This window comes from Fringilla coelebs, assembly GCF_963513975.1.
Source record: "Fringilla coelebs genome assembly, chromosome: 20".
Taxonomy (NCBI): domain Eukaryota; kingdom Metazoa; phylum Chordata; class Aves; order Passeriformes; family Fringillidae; genus Fringilla; species Fringilla coelebs.
The window spans coordinates 5,149,669-5,170,783 of NC_140046.1; the positions used below are offsets into that span (position 1 = coordinate 5,149,669).

A 21,115-nucleotide genomic window follows, 5' to 3' on the forward strand; every position below is an offset into this window, starting at 1 on the left:
CAAATGCTGCTCCCATTCAGGTATCTTGGAAAATGGATTTTCCAAAGGAGCAGCTTGGAAGTGACCCAGCCCATGAGAGAGCACAGACACAGCAGGGGCTGCCTGCAGCCAGGCATGTGCCAAAGGGAATAAACTCAAGGGGCAGCCCAGAGCAGCATGGTGAGGAGGGAACAGAACAACTGACAGGGCACATCAGGGTTTGTTCCCAGCCCAGCCATAAGAGAAAGAGAAAAGTCACATCTTGAGTAGCTATAAAAATCCAAACTGGGCAGATGGAGGAAATGCCCCATGGCCATGGAGGAGAGGGAGGTGAGGAGGACAAGGGGTGATGAAAAGGACATTCATGGGATAAAATGACATCCAACTTCTTCTCCCAACTCCTTATTGGTACCTCGAAAAGTTCCTTGTTTTTTCCTCTTAATGTACCCTGAACCCCTGAATCAAAGTTCCTCATCTGCAGTGTGGGCAAAAGCCAAATCCCACAGCTCTGTTGGGGCCAACCCCCTCCTGCTCTTCAGCACCACAAATTCCCAAACATTTCTGCCAAAGCACAGAAAATATTCCCAATTTATTAAGCTGGCTGAGCCCTGTGTGAACTCTACCGAACCAAAGGTGTCTCCCAAAGGTTTTCCACTCTCTCTCCCAAAAACCTTAGCTCATTTCTGTGTCACTTCAGGCCTTCCCATGACATTTAGACATTTATTAGGGAGTGCCTCTGAGCCTGGGCTGAGCATCCCAACCTGAAAAGCCACAGGGAACCAGAACTTTGCTCTTCTCCATCCCCAGAGCCTCAGGTCATGCTGGACAGAGCAGAGAGCTCTGGGAATTGCCTGTTTTCCACTGCAAAAGGTGGAAAACTACACCACCACCCCAAGCCACTGAGTTCTGAGCATTTGGAGCATCCTCTGTATTCTCAGCTCCCTGGGACAGGCCTGGAATGTCCATGGAATGGCATCCCATGGGCACAGGGAGAAGGGATCACCCACACACACATCCCAGAGGCTCCAGCTCCCACATTCCCTGCTCTCCTGCAGCAGCTCCAGCACACACACACACACACACACACACACACACACACACAGAAATGGGATTTTAATGCTCAGGAGACCCTGCTCCAGCCTCCTCCCACCACCTGGGTTTGTGCTGGATGCTCTGAAGGGAACTTTTGTTGCAGGAGCTCCAACTTCTCTCGCTCGCCCACCAGCTGCCACAGCAGAGGAGGATTTCCAGCCACAAACATTCCCTTTCTGTTCTCCAAAGGGCTTCTCCCACCATGAAAACTCATTTTTTATTTCCATTTTTTTTTCCTTTGTAAAGCAATGCAAGCAGGCACTGCCAACATGAAAGCCCTGCACCCAGCATTCCTGCAGGACAGAAATGTTCTGTGCCCCTGATGAAATCAGGAGTGGGATGCCAAAAGATCATTCCTGCCATTAAAATCATTCCTGCTGAACCTCTGTGAATTCATCACTACATCCAAACACCTTGTAACAGGTCTCTGCTCCTGGATGCCAAATGCCATGGAGAACATCCAACCCTCAGGTAACCAGGGGTTAAGTCTGCCACAGCCTCAAAGAGCCTCCAAAAAGCTGTCCCAAATTATTAATTTTCCTGCTATTTTCAAGGTTATTTCTAATGATTTCACATCAGAGGGTGAAAGGAGTTCAGGCTGAGTCCCAGGTGTCACCAGCAGAAAGGAGAAGTGGCAAAGAAAAGAATGGGCTGGAGCTAAGGAAAACCATCTGGAAAACTCAGGAGAAGAGAGAAAAGAATCAGCTCCTGGCTCCTTCCAGGTGCCAGCACTGGGGATTTGCACGAGTGAGGGCTGGGAGCCATGAAACAAAAAATGGGGTTAGAAAGTGCAGAAAATGCCACATTGGCTCAGCCTGGTGTGGACACTTGGGGGTTTCTCTGCTTATTGCGCAGCAGCAGAGTTTAAAAACCCACAAATTTAGATCCAGATCCCATTTAATTCCATTTAAATTGAGCTGCTTCAGCCTAAATTCTTCCCCTGCTTCGTGCAGGGGCATGAACAAGAATTGCGTGTAAAAATAAAAAATAAAGGGTTTATCTGATGTAAATTTGGAGTTACAAGGTGAATATATGATATTCCTTCAGCTGGTGCCACTGCCCCATCCCTCCTGCGGCATTCCTGGCTCATCCCTACCACAAAGGACCGGGATATCCCCAGGGATGGCTTCCCCCGGGAAACACCTCCTCCCTCCCAGCCCTACGGGAGCTTTGATTCCGGGTTTGCCTTTGTGAGGCTGACAGGAGCGCTTGGCAGCAGCAGGAGCAGGGAGATTCCAGGAGCAGGGAGATTCCAGGGCTGGAATGGTGTCCCCAGGCAGAGCCAGGCACACGGAAATGACTTTAGCAGGCTGCCTTCATCCTGCTGCTGTTAGCTTTCCCCGATTTTCATCCCTGGATGTTTAATGTATTCCGAGGGAGGCGCGGAGACAGCGAGGGAGAGCCAGACAGATTTATAACGTGCCAAAAAAATAAGGTCATTTGGCAGAGGTTTGGGTGCTGCCGTGCCAGGGCTGGGAATGTCTGGATTTAGGGAGCACACCCAGCCTGGGAGGAGCTGGGATTAGGAAGCAGAGCCTCCCTCTCTGCCCGGCCAAAAAAATCAGCTCCATCCTCTGTGCCCATCCTCCTCCTGCTGCTGCTCTGCTTCCCATTCCCACCTGCAATGGATACGTGGGTGTGGAAGAAGGAAAGCGATTTTCCCTGCAACACACACACGAAAAGGGTGGATCTGTGATATTGGGGGGTTCCTGCAACATCTGGCAACAGGGCAATGCCAACACCTGGGAATGGGAGCTCACAATTCCCTTGGGAGCAACACAGGGCGCTTGGAAACGCCAGCCCAGAGCAGGATGCTCTCTATAAAATCCCTGTTTTATGGCATTTACACCTTGGCACAAGACTGACTTCACCTTCCAGCAGAGGGTTCAACTCACAGCCACCTCCTAAAAGGGCATCTAAACCAGAAATCCAGGAAAATCCTACCCTCCAAAGCCTGGCCGGGGCAGAACCAGCAACCCACGTTGGCACTGGGTCACTTCAGGGCTCGCTGACAGCCAAAACCTCATCCCAAAACCTCATCCCTGCTCCTAAAGCCCTGGAAAACCTCAGCTATTTCCCGGCTGCTGCAAGGAAAAGCTGCAGATAAAGCCTTGCAAATCTCGGGCACGAGGCTGTGCTCACACCGCTGCTGATCCCGGGCTGGGGATTAAGGACAGGGATTGGTAATTAAAGACAGAGGGGCACAAAGCAGGGCTCGAAGTTTTTTAATTTCCAAGGATTTCGGGCAGTTTGGGGGCTGTAAAGAGCTCGGCGATGCGGCAGCAGTGTGATTTGAACAATGCCCTGATGGGGTGATAAGGGGTGAGCATTTCCTACTCTAATTAAGAGGAAACCCCGGAGGGTTAATGAGCTGCTGGGTCATTACAGCTCCGTGTGCCCGAGGGACACAGCCTGGGAGCTCCAACACTCCCCCAGCTTCTGCTGCTTTATTGGAAAATGCAGATGTTAGCCATCAATACACCTTAAAACCCACCAAAAATGTGGGTAACACTGCTAGTGAAATACATTTCTCCCCGTTTTGGTGTCTCAGGATAGCACTTTGTGAGGATGATAAGCCAGATCCCTGGGAGATGTGCTCCTAATCCTATTTGACCACTCAATCCTTTATTTCCTTGTGTCTTTTCTTCCTCCTGTGACCACGACCACGTTCCTCCCCTCTCTTTACCTATCCCAGTTTTTTTCACTGGATTAATTCCTACTACAGCTCCATTACAACCAAAACTCTCCTGGGACCACAAGCCAGCACCTGGATACAAATCCTGACTCTCCCAGATTGCAGCTTTGTTTCTATTTCTCACTTCCTTAAGCAAAAATAATAAATATATAATGCCCAACATGAGGAAATCAAGCAGCCCTTTCTATTCCCATCAGCCTCATCCACAGGTTTGTCAGCTCTGTGGATCCAGGGCGACACCAGATGGGAATGCTTTGCTGAGGAGCTGGATGAGGAGGGGATTTGGGTTATTTTTTTTCCCTATTTTAAACAGGAAAATTCCTTCTGTGTAAACTGCAAGCCACGGTGTGCATGGTGACACGTGCCTGTACATTAATTACCAGCTAATTAGGAGCTCTTGGAGCAGTTTGGGAGACAAGGGATGTTGGGAGGATGGATGGCTCAGGTTTTCCAGACCATTCCTCCTCCCCAGACACTGAAGGGCTGTTTTCCTCTGCAACAGGGAAAGGAAGATGGAAATAGGGGGGAAAACACCTGTGGGGGAGCATGAAGGAACCATAAATGGGGGAAATTCTGGTGAGATTGGAGAGGAAGGAGGATTCTGGAGGTTGGGACACCCCAGCTCTGAGCACTTCCCTACAACCCGGTGGATTTGCTCCTCCTGTGGCTGCAGGGAGCAACAGGCAGCTCCCACATTTGCCAAAACCATCGTGGAAAACCCCCCCGTGCTGGCCCCGAGGGGTGACAAGACCAGCCTGGGGACAGGGACCCAGCAGGGGCTCACCAGGACTGTGGCTTCCTCTTCATGATGCCCTGGCGTCTCCACTGCGAGTGGGGGCTCAGGTGGTAGGTGAGCTGCCTGCAGAGCTTCTCCATGGCTCCCAGGGAGTCCCCTTCCTGCAAAAACATGGAAAGGACACGGTGTCAGGGCTCTGCAGCATTGCCATCACACCCACCAGGTGCTCTGAGCCCAGAGTGGCTCCAGCTGGGAGCTGGGAAGCCTTAAGGGACCACCCTTAAAACTGTCTAGAAAGGGGGAAAAAACCTCTCTGATTATTATTATTATTATTATTATTATTATTATTATTATTATTATTATTATTATTATTACTATTACTATTACTATTACTATTATTATTAATATCATCATCACCATCATTGTTATATTGTTATTATCCCACCATTACCATCTCGCACGATGCAACAGCTTCCAGTGCTAAAATCTGGCAGAGATTGATTAAATTTGGTTAAATCACCCATTCATTACCACCAAAAATTGCTTCCCAGAGGCTTTGTGAGCTGACAGAGTCTTGGGAAGAGAAAATCTCACAACATTTAATTGTTAGGAAAAATAAAAACATGAAGAAACGTGGTGTCATCTCGATTTTGGAATCAAAGTTCCATCCCAAGGGATACTGGCCTTGGAAAACTTGAACTCTGAAAGTTTCTAAGGATTGGGGTCTAGAAATTTTGGGTCTCAAAAATAAAATAAAATAAAACCCAGTCCTCGGTATCCAGACTGTTCAATCATGTCTCAGGATTTTCATACACATGATCTGCATTCCAGTAATTCAAACCACCCATCCTGCAGTGCCTCTCTTGCTCTTTGAAAGGTCACAGGCAGAGACGAGCCTGACTGAAAGATCAATAATGATAAAAGAGATCCAAAATGTGACAATTTGTGCTGTCTGCCTGGTTTTATCAAAATGCTGCATCATAAAGGAAGACACAGGAATTACAGATGGAACCCTACAATGAACAGTGAGCCTGGGCTGCTCAGCCACAGGGATGGCTCAGAATTTTCTGGGAAAATCCAGGCAGGAATGCTGAGGAAGGTGCTGCATCTCCTCTGCCTGGACAGCAAATTATTGCTGCCTTCACATCCTCCCTGAGAGCTCAGCTTTTGCACCTTAATTTATGCAATTTATGCAATTTATTCCCCTCCTCACCTCTGCATCAGTGGAGCGGGACCGGCCTTATAAAGACATCATAAATATTGAATTACCTGGGAGCAATTGGGATTTTGACAAATCACTTGGGGGTGCACAGGGAAACAATTACAGCAGGTTTTCTCAAGGTAAAAAAAAAAAAAAACCAAACAAAAAAACCCACAACCATCACAAACCCAGGACATCTCTGCAGGTGGCTGGGGCAGAAATATCAGCCAGGATTTGCAGGGTTTTGACTCCACTGTAAGAATGAAGCCTTGATATAAACCGGGAGGGTTTCTTCCCAGATGTATCATGGTGATTCCCATGAATCACAAGCTGAACTTCCAGCTGATTTTTCCCTGATAATTCCAGGGTGGTGCTTGCCCAGGGCAGCAGTGCCAGGGGATTGCAGGTAGGAACTGCAGATCCAGGGATCCCAGCAGGACACATGGAAAACCCTGGGAGCCTCTGATTCCCTGAAATCTGGGTTTATAGGAGCACATTTAAACCCCTGCTTTTTAACACCTCCTTCACCACCATGCTGAACCCCAAATCTGCGTTTTCACCCCACAAATTCAATCCCTCAGCTGCTCCCACAGCCCCTCTCCCCTGCAGGCCCCGTGGCAAAACCCGGGCCTGGACCAACCCCGGCAGGCTCAACCTGTGGAATGAACACTGAGAAAATTTTAAAAACTAAGATTTTACCTCATGTTTCCCAGTGGAAAGCTGGAGAAGCAGGCAAATCCTTAATTAGAGCCTCAAAACATTTTGGGAAGGCAACACTGCCAGCAACACCTTCCCGGCTGTGGAAGCAGCCGCCCCAACGTGAGAAGAAAACACCACGGATTTTGACACCTCTCTTTATTTTTTTTTTTTTTTGTTACCTGACAGGTGCCAACAGCTTTCATTTCATCTGTTTTTAGGGGTTTTTAACGATTATTTTTCTTTTTAAGCATTGCAGCAGCCCCTGGAACAGGAGATCCCCCTGAGGGAGGAGTGGGGGTTTCCAGCTCCGAGGCCTCCCTGGAAGAGCCGGTGTTGAAAAGGAAACAAAGTGCTAAAATCCTGAGGGGAAAAGGACATTTTCTGGCATTTTCTGCTGCAAATTTCCTCCCAAAATAACCCTGCAAGAGACAATTCGAGCTGTCTCCAGCCTTATCCCAGCTGAACTGTTGGGGAAGTGAAATGATTCACAAGAGGAACGCGGAGAAGCTGAGAAAATAAAAAAAAAAGCCACAAATTTCTGCTGGTTCAGGTGTGTCATGGCCATCTTGCCTCTCCTATGAGGTTTTTTGGAGGTTTTTTTTTCCCTCAAGACCTCCAGATGGCTGAGGGAAGCTCAGGCCTGAACTTCCCATCAAACCAATTCCTGAATAATTCAGCCCAAAGCAAACCCAGCCCATCCATGCTGGTATAGGAGCAGGACAAGGAATATTTTAATTCTTTTTCCACATCCAGCTCATCCTTCCATGGCCATCCCCACCCTTTCAGCCTTTTTTCTTCACAAGCTAAACTCCCAAGCCCTGTAGATATTTCAGTTTTGGGGGGGTTAATAAATGATTTAGAGCACATGATTCCTGCACACATCAATTCTGTAGATTAAAAAAAAAATATAATAATAAATACATTTCCCATTTCAGAGCCCTCCTAAGGAACAGGAGGGGCTTCTGCACATCTCATTCCCACAAACTCTGTGCTTCAGGAACATCCATTTTTTAGATTTTTACCCAAACCTCTGCAGCCCCAAAACTCATGTGCAGGAGAAGGGACTTTGCTGGTGCCGTGCCAAGGGCTCCAAACAAAAGCTTTTCCCTGTTCCTGATCCAAGTCTATCAGGAAATAATTGGAGCTGACACGCACACCCTGGTGGGACTAAGCCCAAGAGCTTGTTTGGAAAGGGAATCAGCGTAAAAATCAGCTTAAAAATCAGCTTAAAAACCAGCCCAGCTCGTGCTGGCAAGGTTTGAACCTCTTGGGGAATGGGGGGACCCCTGGGTGAGGGGATTAGCCTGGGGGAGGGATGATGCCAAGAATTCCTCTGGGATGCTCCCTCTGCCTTGGGATAACAACTCTGCCCTGTACCATCAGCACCCTCAGGAAGGATGGAAAAAAAGCCACAAACCCCTCTGGGCAGATCCTGCTGCTTCCCACAACATCAAAATCAAGGCCAAAAGCTCTCTCTGCCACATCTCCATCAGTCTGCATCACATCACTCATGGAAGGTCAATATAAAGCTGATTTTTTGTGGTCAGAGGGCAGGGAAACCTCAACCTGCAGAGCCTGGATCCCACAGGGCTGAGTTTTGGGAAACCCCAAGCGCCCTTTCCATGGAAAGGACAACAACCAAGCACAAAATCGCATTTTCTCACCACCAGAGCCCAATCCCAGCAGCAAACACTCCTGAAATAACACACAGGAAAAGCATCACACAAGATGTGGCCCCTCTAACATCACACAGGGGGTGGGAACGTGCATTTTTTATTTGGTTTTCAAACTCTGGGAGGAAAACTGCACGGTAGGGCTGGGGAGATGGGACAGACCACACACACACACAGAGTCCAGCTTTCCCAGCTGATGCTGCTGGCAGGAAAAAAGCTGGGATGTGCCCTTTTCCTGAGCACTGAGCTCCCAGCCAGCTGATAAATGCTGGTGAGGAGCCCCCAGCTGAGCTCCTACAGATCCATCAGCCACACATCTGGAGTGGGGATTTGTGTCCTGCCAAACCTGCAGGGAGCCCTGACCCCGTGGCTGAGGCATCACCCAGCACCTTTCACTGCTCCTGGGCACCTTCCTGGCTTTTCTGCAGGGCAGAGGGATTTCAGCAGGGAAAAACAACCCTGGGAACAGCAGGGCTGTGGTTCCACTGTGGATAAATAACCCTGGAGTCGCTGCCTTCCCTCCCTGCATCACCTCACGGGCAAGATTTGGGTCCCCAGACTGGATTTCAGGGCTGCTCCAAAAGGAGAGAGAGCTCAGAGGAGCCAGCAAAGGAGGTGATAGAGATGTTACAGCAAATTAATTTGTTTTCATTAAAAAACGAATCCCTGCTCCTCCTCCAGGAGCAGAATCCCTGGGGATGGGCAGAGCCCTGGGGGCTGCACCAGGGCCAAGCACTGTGGAAAAGAGGCCAACGTTAATGATTAAAGAGCCCTGGTGAAGGATTCCTGCTGCAGCACAGCAGGGGAGTGACCCAAATTAGAACAATTAGCCATTGTCTGGGGGCTGTGAGGAAGCAACAGGATTTTATTATTTTTTTTACCCAGCGTTATTAAGCAGTTCCCACATTTCTGTCACTCACAATCAATCTTAAATAAAAATGCGCTGTCCTGCCTATCTTAAAAAGGAGAACTCCCTGGCCTTCCCCAATCCATTAAAAATTGGGGGGTTTTCCCCCTCTCCTTTTGTGGTTCCTTTAAAAGAATTTTTACACTTGCAACATCCCTTTCTGGATGCTGCAGGACTTGCAGCTGTGAGGCACGAGCAAAACTGAGGCAACAGACCACATTTATCCTGGGAACCCCATTGTCTGCCCAGGAAATATTTGGTGTGGGGATCCCTCAGCCAAGATTTTTGCTTTTCATGCAGTTCAGCAGACAATGAACCTTAAAACATGACCTATTTCACACCTTAAAAATAAAGAGAATGAGAGATTTCCTTCCAAATCCTCCTCCTTGGTTTTTTGGTTTTTTTTTTGGTTTTTTTTTTTTTTTTTTTTTTTTTTTTTTTTTTTTTTTTGTCTTGGATGATCAGCTAGGACAATAGAATAATAGTTTGGAGTATTAAGCAAAAAACCTCAAGTGGTTGAAAGACAAAAAAAAAAAAATGTTCACAATGATAAATGGAATTATTATCCAGTTAAACAAAGGCATAAAACAGTGAGACATGCCCTGGGAAGCCCCAGGGGAGAAAATCCTCAATGGCTTTAATGTGTATCCAATCAGTTATCCCAAATTAGCAGGAGGCAAAAAGAGCAAATCCCCAGGGACTGGAGCTGGGGTTTGGAAAGGATGAGAGCACACACAGAGGAAACGTGGAAATGGCCCCATGTGTGAGGGACTCACACCCTGTGAGATCCCCAAAGCGGGAATGGAGACTCCAGGGATCCCCTGGTCTCAGGGAATCAGGGAGGGAAAGCCGTGTCCAGCACCCCCAGTGCACAGAGGGTGAACCCCCACAGCCCAGGACAGAGCTTTTCCTGCTGTCCCTGGCTTTAATGGGACCCGAATTTACGACTCTTCCCTTTTGATGTTGTCACGAGGGGCTGAACTCATCTCATGATTTTCTGCTTTGCTTTTCCCCTTCCCTTTCTTCTTCTTTTTGTCCCTCCCCCATCTGCTTTCAGAGCGTGGGGCTGAGCTCAGCCTATTGTTGCTTGCAGACATCTGTGCTGCAGCCAGTCCCAGATTTCCCTTTGCAAGTCCTAATGGAGTTTTCTCCAGCAAATCCTGTGAGATCACAAGATGGGAAAAGATTTAAATCCACCATTCTCCTAAAACATCCCAAGAACCAGGAGGGGAACACAGGGATTGGTGACTGTTCCTACCTACAACCCCATCCAGGTGTGCAGGGGAGGATCCATCCCAAATCCCAAATCCCAAATCCCTCCTCTTTCATGGCTGAGTTCTTTGGGCAAGGCATGAAAAATCTCCCTGGAAGAGCTCTCCAGGGAGGTGTCCTTAAAATATCACCACGAGGGTGATGCAATTCCCCTTCCCTCACTTCAGGCTCCTCTGGGAGGAGGACTTGGTGTGTGCAGGAGGAGGGATGATGTGGGTGATGCCCAAAGGGAAGCAGATGTTGGCATAGTGGACTGGTAGATCCCAAAAATAAATTCCAGATAAAGTGACAACATGGCTTTAGGGCTGATCAATTTGACCACCCCGTAGCTCAGAGCAGAAAAGCTTTTGAAAATAAATCATGTCTGGTTTAATTCAAATGAGAGGAGAAACTTGAGCAATTTAATAAAGGCTATTTTAATAAGAATGACGAGGTTTTTTTTGGTCATATTTTGCAATGATTACTTTGGAGCCACAGGGCTTACACACAGTCAGAGCCCAGCATCAAATCAGATCCTACATCACCTATTTCAGGGGGGTTTTCATCTCAAACTACACCAAATATTAGGAAATCCTGGTAGTTTGTGGGAAATTCTACTGAGACAATGTTAAAAGATGCAGAGATACAGAAATAAAAGACATAAAAGCTGCACAGAAACAATGCAAACCCAGCAAATAGCTCCAGATGCTGTTTGGATAGGGAATGCTATTCACAGCAGAAACCTCACTCCCCTCCTTCTGGTTTGCTTGGATAGAGGTTTTACCACCAAAAATTCCCTCTTAAAGAGGGTAAAAGAGGAAAAAGAGGTAAAATATGAAGTAGCATGAATAAAAGCCAAAGAAAAAGAGCTTTTTTTTTTTAAGGAGGAGAAGAACCACAAGAAGAAGAACCATTCTTCTTTTTAAGGAGAAGAAGAATCTTCTACCAAGCAAAAATTAGACTTTGATAAAACCTTATTAGAAACCCCACTAAATTTCCCATCCAGCAGCAACCTTTTTGCACAGGAAGGAGCATTTTGAAGATGCTGATCAGAAAACTCACCCCATCCATCACTTGGCAAACCCCAAATCCATCTACAAAACCATCCAGGGAAATTCCAAACCCAGGTGTGCAGGTTAAGGACTGCACAACAAACTGAAAAAAGGAGGAATAATTAAAGGTTGTGGCTGTAATTAGCTGCAGAGCAGGGTGAAAATACAGACCCTGAGCAGCACTTCTGGCCCTTCACCACCTTTCTGGAGCAGCCTGACACTCTGGCAGCTGAAGGTGTCCTGGAGCAGATGGCAGGGGCTCCGTGCCAGGGCAAAATTAACATTTTGTGGAGTCCTGCTTGACAGCAGCATAAGACTCAATGAGGGGGAAAGGCAGCAACTGGTGCAAAATGGGACTGGGCTGCACTTGTGGGCAGGAGGGGTCTGCAGGGACAGCCAGGCTGTCACCTGAGGGGACCTGCCTGCCCATCTCCAGGAGGTCCCATTAACCCTTGGCTTTCATCAAATTAACCCCACACTGAGCATGGCACTTGTTTTAACTTCGTGACTGAACAAACCCCCAAATCCTCTGATTCCAGGCAAAGCTGGAAACCCCAAATGAGTGGGATTGTACAGCTCCCCATCATGTCCTGGCTGGAGGGATGGGGAGGATGCTCACCTCCCCCCAGCATCAGCCACGTTAATTCTTGAACTCTCAGGAGAGGCTTTGAAATTCCAGTTCTGCCACCACAAAAACCCACGGGCATCCCAGCAGCACTGAGTGCTCACTTAGGACAACCCCAGAGCACCAAGGACCCAGCAATGAAACCCTGAATTAGCCCCAATTAGGAGCTGGTGAAGCTGCAGCAGTGGCAGAACACCGAAAAGCAAAATCTGTAGAAAGAAAGGGAAGGAATGGAACCCAATTTTCCCCCAATGTGCTTTGCTGAAAGGCCAAAGTGCAGAGCCTCAGCCTCAGTGTTGACACAACAAAATGAAAAGCAATGTACAATAGGGCTGATCGAGAGAGGCAGGAGCAGGAGATGAAGGGGATTGCAGCAGCTCAGGAAGTTGTTCCAAAGCATCCTGCAGTAATATTGCACTTGGACTTCAGAGAAGCAATTAGAGAAGGTAATAAAATCCGAGGTGATAGACGGCCCTGAGGGGGACATGGAAGATAAAATTGCAAAAAAAAAAAAAAAAATCAAAATCTTCCCTGAGAGCTGTTGGAGGGTACCCAGCTCTGCTTCCACAGAAAGGAGGAATGGGAGTGGGGAATGGCAGGGAGGTGTGTGCTGCATTTCCTGGCCCTAAAAACCTGCCTGAGGTGTGGGGAGGAGGCCTTGGAGCATCCCCACTCCTACACTGGACCCACTTGAGTGCTACAAAGTCATTATGGGAAGATCACTCAGATGCCACTGGAAAGGTCACTGGAGCAGCTAAATTTTAATGCTAAATCCATCTGTATCCTACTGATAGAGCTGCCATGAAACAAAGGGAGCAGCTAAAAATCCAGGAGGGATTATTCTGGATTTACTCATTACTCTGGAAATATTTCAGCAAACAACAGGTTAATCCTTGCAGCTGGTGCACAACAGAAAAAGAGAAAAACACCCACTGGAATCAGAGTGCTCAGGGGATGATGGCACTCTCAGGAAAGGGAATGAAATCTTGATTTAAATGAGGATCAATTGGGCATTGCTATGCACTTCATGTCATCCCATTTTGCTTTTCTTGTTTCACTTTGTATCAGGTTTGTTTTATTTTTTGAAATTTCATTCCTTCTGTTTCTCTTCTGTTTCTTTGTTTACCTTTATTCCCTGATTTTAGGGAATTCAATGGGAATCGTTTCAGCAAGGTTTGGTCCTTTTCACCGCACGTCATTTTCTCTCAGTGCATTTGGTTGTAGTCACTCCATTTCAAATTTTCTGTGGTTTATTCAATTTCATTTTTAGTTGACCATATCTCCTTTCCGGAGTGTTTGTTCCACTCTGTCCTCTGATTTCAAGATTTCATTCCCTTTCCTGAAAGATGGCACTGCCCTCCCCCTCAGCACGCACAGGGAAGATGAAATTCAGAGGAAAATTGACATTTCTCAGGGAAAATCCCCCTTGGAACTGCAGGTCTCATCCCCTCAGGCACCGCTCACCCTCCTCTGTCCCCCATCCCCCTCCCAGGATGAAACCAGATGTGGCCTTTTGGGTTATTTATGTCCCAAATTCAGCACATCCCAGAGAGCCTTTCCCAGCCTGGATCAGCTGGGATCCCACGGGAAGCAGAGCCCAGGCCAGCCCCCCACGGCTGCAGGAGTGTGCCTGGGATATTTTTGTGATGTTTCTGTCATTCCCTGGGGGTTCTCAGCCCTGGGAGCCTGGGGAGGGGTGGCAGGACCCCCTCACATCCAGTCCTGCTCTTCCCTGCTAATGTGAATCCCAGGGAAAGGGCACAAGGCTCAGCTCCAGCTCATGAACCGCCTCTGCTCTGCAGGCACAGCACAACTGGGGATTTTCCCAATTTTTTTAAGGGAAAAAGAGGTGAGAAAGCAGCAGTTGAGGGTATCCAAGCTCTCCCAGCTCCGGGATGCAGTGAGGCTGGAGGGAGAGGGGTCCCTTCCAAGTGCTCCAAGCAGATGTGAAAACACAAATGCAGACCCAGGAGCTGTGCTGGGGCTGTCCTGGCAGGATGGATGGCAAGGGGAAAAAGGAAAGTGACAGAGAAATCAGGAGGATTTAGCAAATTACCCAACGACTGCGGAGCTCTTTGAAGATGGGAAGGGTGGGATAAAGCTCTTAGAAATCCCCAAATAGCCCAAACTGGGAGATAATCACTTGCTGGACTTTGGCCAGGAATCCCAGTCCCTGCCATCGAGGAAGAGCAATCACTGGAAAGCCTCCTGGCACCTTCCCCATTTACAAAAACTCTTTGCTTTTATTTCTTTATTTTCTTCTTTTATTTTTTTTTCCCTAATAGAGGGTGCCTACCCCCTGGAAAGAGCCACACAGAAATTGCTCAGATGACAGGAAAACAGAGCTTCCATCCACCCAGGGCAAAATCCACTTTGCTTCCACTCTTAGAAGAGCTTTAAAAACTCTCCCTGTCCCCATTTATCTTGAATTTCAGTGGGGAAGATGAGGATGATGTTCCCTATTGCACACAACAGGGAATAATCTCAATCCCAAATTGAGATAATTGCCCAAATCCACTCCCCTGTGTTTGAACAGGGTCACATCTTCCACCTGAGGCCCGGAGGAGCTTCTGCCCAGGAGCTGCAGGAGAATGGCCAGGCAAAGCTGGATTTTGGGCTGGGGCTTTGCTAAGCTGCTCTGCCAGCCTTGCCCTGCCAGAAAGCAGCAGGATGGGGATCAGCAAAGCCAAAATCTTACTCTGGGCAGCCTTCAGGGCTTGGAGGAGCTCCCAGGTACATCCCAGGGGTTGCAGTGAAGCAGCACAAGGGCACAAGCCCCAAATCAGCATTGCCAAGGCTCCGCCTTCCCCCAGTGCTTATCCCAAATCCAAAAAGTCCTCAAGCTGGAGGGAAGCCTGACTCACTCCCTATCACAGCCATCAGTCATCCACACACGTGGCTTTGGTGTGTGGAAAAAAAGGAATTGCTTTAATTTTCCAATAGTTCAGGGCCAGATATCCCTGCTGGCACGGAGAACTGTGAATTTTTCATGGGGGCCCTTTGCTCCTTACTCAAAGTTTGTGTTTTCAGCTCCTTCTCACTGCAAACCAGAGCAGCTGCAGGAGGTTTGCTGCAATCCCACAGCACATGGCTTTGCTGGGGTGTTTTGTCCCCTTTTCCTGCCCATGGGGACAGGCAGACATCATCCCGAGGGCAGCACCCACTGCTTCCTGGCACTGAGTTTTGGGAAGTGGCTTTGGAGCTGAGCTGCTCTCCAAGGAACCTTTTCCACGAGGAAAGAGGCAGGGAGATAAAAGACTGGCCATGAGAGAGAAGACACTTGGCCAGATGTCTTTGATCCCCCTTTCCTTGTTAGGAAACTTGCACAATCTGAGTTTCCTGAGCAGCTAATCTGCCCCTGCCGAGGCCTCAGGAACCCCAAAGGTGACAAGAGCTGCACTCCAGGACCTGGGTTTCCTTGAACAGCATTAAACACATCTGTAGTGGGACCAAATCCAACCCCTGACTTCCAAAGGATCTGGAAAGGAGTTTTTCCTTGGCTCCTTTCACACCCCAACCCTTGAGCCAGGCTGGGACCTCAGCAGAGCCTGGGAGCAGCAATCCAGCCATGCACCACTGCCTGGACACCCACACAAAGCTCACCCAAACATTTCCACCTCCCAGATTCCTCCTTCACAGCACTCCAGCACAAGTTACAGCTTTTGGTTTGGGTTTGCTGGCTGGAGTCAGCATCCCCTGAGCTCCAGAGCCACGCTGGGGAGCCCAGGCCAATTTTTCCTGGCCATACAGACTCAGGCCGTGTTTACCCAGGGCTTGGAAAAATGATTCAAATTTATTTTAGCTCAGAGGAGAGACCAAGGGGTCACCTTTAAGCTAAGGGTGGTATAAATAGAAGCCGAGTGAAAAAAGCAATGTACAGAGAGTCAGGAGAGCCTCTCCAGGAGGGAGGAGGGAAGCAGGACCCCATAACCCTGAGCAGGGACATATTTAAAAGAGAAGGTTAACAGGGACCAGGGTCCAGGTCAGCTCCATCCACCTCTGCATGGATAAGGACAAGCTCCCAGCTGCCTCAACATATATATTTATGGATGTTTGTGGCACAGGATGCAGAGCAAAAGCCAAAACTTCTGCAGCACTCCTGGCCCTGAGTATTCTCCTGCTCTCACACATCATGCCAAGCCTCTGTCAAAGTGAAGTAAGTCTGGGGGAAGAGAGGGCTGGGAGCTGGAAAATAACCCTGGTGACTAAAGCAGGCAACTTTCTGGGGACTTACAGAACATCAGTATCTCAGGAAACCACCATGAAACACTGGGATGAAAAAAAGGGTTTAAAGCACAGCCAGTGGCACCCAAACCTGAGCAAGGCAAAGCCACCAACGAGGAGCTGCAGCACAGCCCTACTGCTGCTGGAGTTGTTCTCTGCCACCTGCACAACCCCTGCTTCCCTCTCCAAGGGATCCATCCATCCATCCATCCATCCATCCATCCATCCATCCATCCATCCATCCATCCATCCATCCCTGGTGTAGTGCTTTGAGCTGTGCAAAGGATGTGGAGACCACCAAGGGCATCCAGAAAGTATCTCCTGCAGAGAAAGAGCCTCAGTGCTGCACAGGCTGATTCATTTGGGGTTTTGCCAGCACAGAATCCCAGGATGGTCAGGCTGGAAGGCCCAAATTTCCCAGCACATGGCCCAGGATTGTGTCCAGACAGCTCTGGGATCTCTCCAGTGAAGGGAGGCTCCACACTCCACATCCCCTCTGGACAATCTGCTCCAGCTCTCACCTGCACAGGGAAGAAATTCTTCCTGATTTTCAGGTGGAGCTTCCTGGGCATCAGTTCCTGCCCTTTCCTCCTGTCCCACTACTGGGTCCCTGCACAGAGGGACAGCCAGGGATGATGGCCCCTCTCAGCATCTCCTCTCCAGGTTGAACAGCCCCAGCTCTCTCAGCCTTTCCTTGTCAGAGATGCTCCTGTCCCTTCATCCTCATTGTCTCTCTGCTCTGGCCCCACTCCAAGAGCTCTTCTTGCCCTGAGGAGCCCAGAACTGGACACAGCTGTCCAGATGTGCCCCACAGGGCTGAGCAGAGGAATGAGGACTCTCCATCTCCCTGCTTACCCTGGCACTGCCTCCTGCACAGCCCTTGGTGCCAAAAAAAACCTGCAGGGGGACAAGGGAGAGCAGGAGCTCTGCACTGGAGCAGCTCCAGGCCCAGGAGTGGCCTCGGGGTGTTTTTATGGAGGATACAGAGCTCTCCTCCCATGGCTCACCCTCGGGAGGAGAAACCAGCTTAGTCACAGGGCTCTGGAAAAGGACAAGCTCAGCAGGGGAACGGGGCCTCTCCGCCTGGAAACGCGCCCGGCACGAGAGCAGCTTTCTCCACTTTCCCAGCTCATGGGGGAGGAGGAAGGAAAGGATCTCATTCTCCACAGGAAAAGGGATCCATGGATATCCCTGCACAGCACAGGGGGGTGGCTCCATCTCCATCTCATGCTGCAGGACATGGAGAGCCATCCTTGTCTCTGGAGGTGGAGATTTGGGCCCCTGGTGTCCTTTCCACCCTTCCCAACACCCTTTACCGAGTGCAGTGTTTTATGAAGCCCTTCAGTGTCAGACTCACACCACAGCCCAAACAGCACCATTGTGGCTTTGTCTCACAACATGAAAGAAATCTGTAAGTGCTTAAAAAAAAAAAAAAAAGCAATTTCCCTCCTTTTCAAACACTATAACTGAGTGAAACGTCCACAAGAAGCAGCAGTGAATGACTCCATCCCTTCAGACACTCTCACAGGAAATTAAAGACCTGTTATTAGCAGCAAATACAGGAGAGTGATGCCTGCAGGTCCATCCACCCATGGATGATCCCTTGCCACACACAAGCCAAAAGGAGTACCAACATTAGCCAAACATCACTCGTTCAGCTGGAAAACCTGATCCTCTTGGTCCAGACCCACCCAGAACTGGGAGGATTTTCCACATTCCCAGTTTGCCAGGGCAGCACAGCCCCAAAGTGTGAGGAGACCATGGCACCTACTGGTTTGGGGCAGTGGATGTATCTTGCCAGGCTGATGATGAGGTCGTGGGTGATGGGATCCACCAGGTTTCGGAAGCTGGCGTAACGATAGAGGACATCATCCAGAGAGGTGGACTCCATCCCTAAATCCTGCAGGGAACAGGGCAAAGGAGCAAGGTTAGGTGGGGTAGAAAAGCCAGTGGTTCTTAAAGTCAGCCCTCACTGGAGGAGGAAATGATCCCCAGCAGCTCCCACTGAAAATGTTGTCAGAGGGTTTTTGTTTTTCCTGAAGTTTTGGTGACAAAGAGAAGGAAGGGACACCTTGTGTCACCTTGAGGGAAGCTGCACTCCTGGCCTTCACCTGCTCTGCAAAGAGGCTTTAGGGCTGCAGGATCAGCCTCATAAACCCACTGAGCCAATGACACCCTTGCAACAGGATGAAATCCAAGACGACCCCGGAGAACATCACGCGGAGCTGCACCTGGAGAAAAAATGCAGCACTGGAGGAGATCTGGGGCTGCTGTGCACAGGGAGGGAGGAAGGAGCCCAAAACTGCAGCACTGGAAAGGGGAGGATGGATTGGAGAGAGGGAAGAGCAAAATGCTGGGTGAGACTGGGAGGGAGTGGAAGCTGTGGCAGAGGAGGGTGGACGAGGTGGTGTCAGGAGCGGTTCAGGTGGAGCTGATCCTGCCTCCTGAGATCTCTTCCAAGGCTGACTTCTATGGCTTGTAATTCTTAGACTGAATAATTTGAGGAATTTTAGCAGAGAACTCCCCGTATGGAATACATCAGTGCACAGGGATGGGGAGGGGAAGGGTTATACACAGTGTGCTCCTTTCACCTCAAATATATTTGTGTCTATAATACCCAAATAATCTTTTTATTCCTTTTTGAACTTCTTTTACTTCCCATGGAGCTGGTGGCACCCAGCACAAAGAATTTCCTCCTGGCAAACACAAGCCAATAACACTTTGGCACGGTGCAATAAAGTAAAGCTTGTCCTGAGCTCAGAGAGGCTCCAGCCCCAAAAACCCCACGGGAAAACACATTGCTTGTAGGTGTGGATGCACTGTGATTTCAGCCAGGTTGAAAATAAACATCTACACTTTAAAAAAATCCATTATGCCTTCAGACACAACAGCCCGAGGGATCTCACATTACAGCAATTACAGCTCAGGCCACAAACGAGGTGACAAGTGTTTATCCCACTGCTTTCCTTGGTATTTTTAGGATCAGCCCCGCAGCACTGCCTGAGTTAACACCAACTCCTTGACTGCAAACAGGTTCTTTAGTAAAAAAAGAGTCGAGGCAGTTAAAAACCACACACGTGTGAGGCTGCCCAGCTGGGAAAATCAAGTGGCCAAACTGATTTCTGGTCCGTCTCACGGCTTCTGCCAAATTACTATTTACAAATTATATTATATTATACAAATTATATATGTTATATTATACAAATTACTATTTACAAATTTATACAAATTATTATTTTTGTGCTTTAAAACAAAAATTATGGAGAGAGCTTGGGTTCCTTTGCAAGAAGAAGAAGAAATAGAAATTGTGGAGGGAGGTGCTCAAAGGAAACTCCCACTTTTCCAGGGAGAGAAGCACCACCAGCAGCATGGATGTCACCTTCCCAGTTTGGTAAAGCTCAGCATTAGGATTAAGCAAACAACAGATAAAAGCTGGATTTGGTCCCTGATCTATGGCAAACACCAGGCACGACCAGAGGGCCAAACTGGGGACTTGGGACAACTCACTGGGACCTTTCAGAATCAAACCAGGCTCAGCATCTTGCCCTTTCAAGCATCTCAAAACTCTTCATCATTTTCTCCTCAGCTAAAATGAAAAAGTCCAGCTCATAAATCAGAGAATTTCTCCTCCTCTCTCCTGGGAGAACTTTACATTTTCCACATGGAGCGCTCCCTGCTCCCCCCTGGTACTCACATTTTTTAGGCACAGATGTCTTTCTCAGCTGCTCCCCAAACCTCTCTGCCTCACCAGCATTGTCTCTTTTCCACCACACACAATATTTTAAAGCCTCTGAAGGCTGAAACTTGTTCGAGGCCAAGTGATGAGCTCATCTGCAATTTAATAACTTAACACCAGTTCATGCTGTCAGCAGCAAATCACCCATCACTGGCTTTGCAGAAAACGCCCAGCATCTGGCTCCAGTCACTTTTTTTCAGCACATTCCTTTTTCCCAGGGGATTTTACCTGGATGGCAAGTGCAGATTTCAAATAAAAGAGGGTTTAAAGTGATGGGATTTATCAGCCAGGCATGGCTTTCTCAGGACAGATTTGAGGGGTGTTCAGGAGTGGATCCAAACCCCTGAACTCTGCTGGGGTGCCTTGTCCAGGTGTGGCAGGAAAATGGGAACATCTCTGCAGGAAAAAGGGGAATTTTCAAACAGAAATCGCCTGTGACTTCTCTGCAGTTTATCCCATTTTTTTCCAGCTTGAGGAAGCTGAAAGCCAAACCATTGATCCATCCTTATCCACTGGAAGGAAAACTTCCTGCCACCAACCAGCTGAGCCTCCACAGGAGGAATGTTCTGCAAATCTAGCAGTGTAAAGCTATCAGGTTAAAAAAAAAAAAAAAAAAAACCCAAAAAAAACCCCCAACCACCTACCCCACTTTGAGGGGTGAATTTGAAATTTATATCCAAAAATCCAGCAGAAAAAATGTAACGTGTTCCTCCAGCAGCCAGCAATAGAAATTCCCCAGCCACAGCCATGAAAGGTATAAAAAACCACAATTATATGTGAAAAGAAAACCCCAAACCCAGTGAGAGGCACAGGGATGCTGTGCCCAGCCTGTTATTTGCAGCAAAACCCATAAAAACAGCTCTTTTCCCCCAAAACTCAGAGCTCACCCATCACTCTCCAGGCCAACATCACCCAAGCAAAACATCTGGGAGCTGCACCCCCAGCTGTTCCTTCCCTCAAGTAAAACAACTTTTTATTCCTCTCTGCTGCCCAAAACTGCAGCTCCCAGCCTTTGGGGGCTCCAAGTTGTGTTCCACCAGTCCCAGCATCCCCCAAGCCACACAGAGCCATCACCAACCCCAGCCAAGCCCATTTTTGCTTATTAAACTATTTATCACTGCAAATTGAATTGTAATTAGGGGAAAATGCAGCAGGTCCCTGTGAGGAGTCATTGAGAGAGCAGCTTCTGCTGTTGTTTTCACTAACACCGAGTTATTGCTGCCCAAATGAGGTTCCTGTGCAAAA

At 48.5% G+C, this 21,115-nt stretch overlaps 1 protein-coding gene across 1 annotated transcript in view; it reads right to left on the reverse strand.

Moving 5' to 3' along the window:
• LRRC75A (leucine rich repeat containing 75A) overlaps nucleotides 1-21,115 on the reverse strand; it is a 52,371-nt gene that overhangs the window by 11,938 nt on the left and 19,318 nt on the right. Inside the window, exons 2-3 of the mRNA XM_084218953.1 lie at nucleotides 17,906-18,034; nucleotides 4,551-4,663 (exon numbers count right to left, since the gene is read on the reverse strand). Of these exons, the coding sequence (XP_084075079.1) occupies nucleotides 4,551-4,663; nucleotides 17,906-18,034 (242 nt within the window). The remainder of the gene's footprint in view (nucleotides 1-4,550; nucleotides 4,664-17,905; nucleotides 18,035-21,115) is intronic.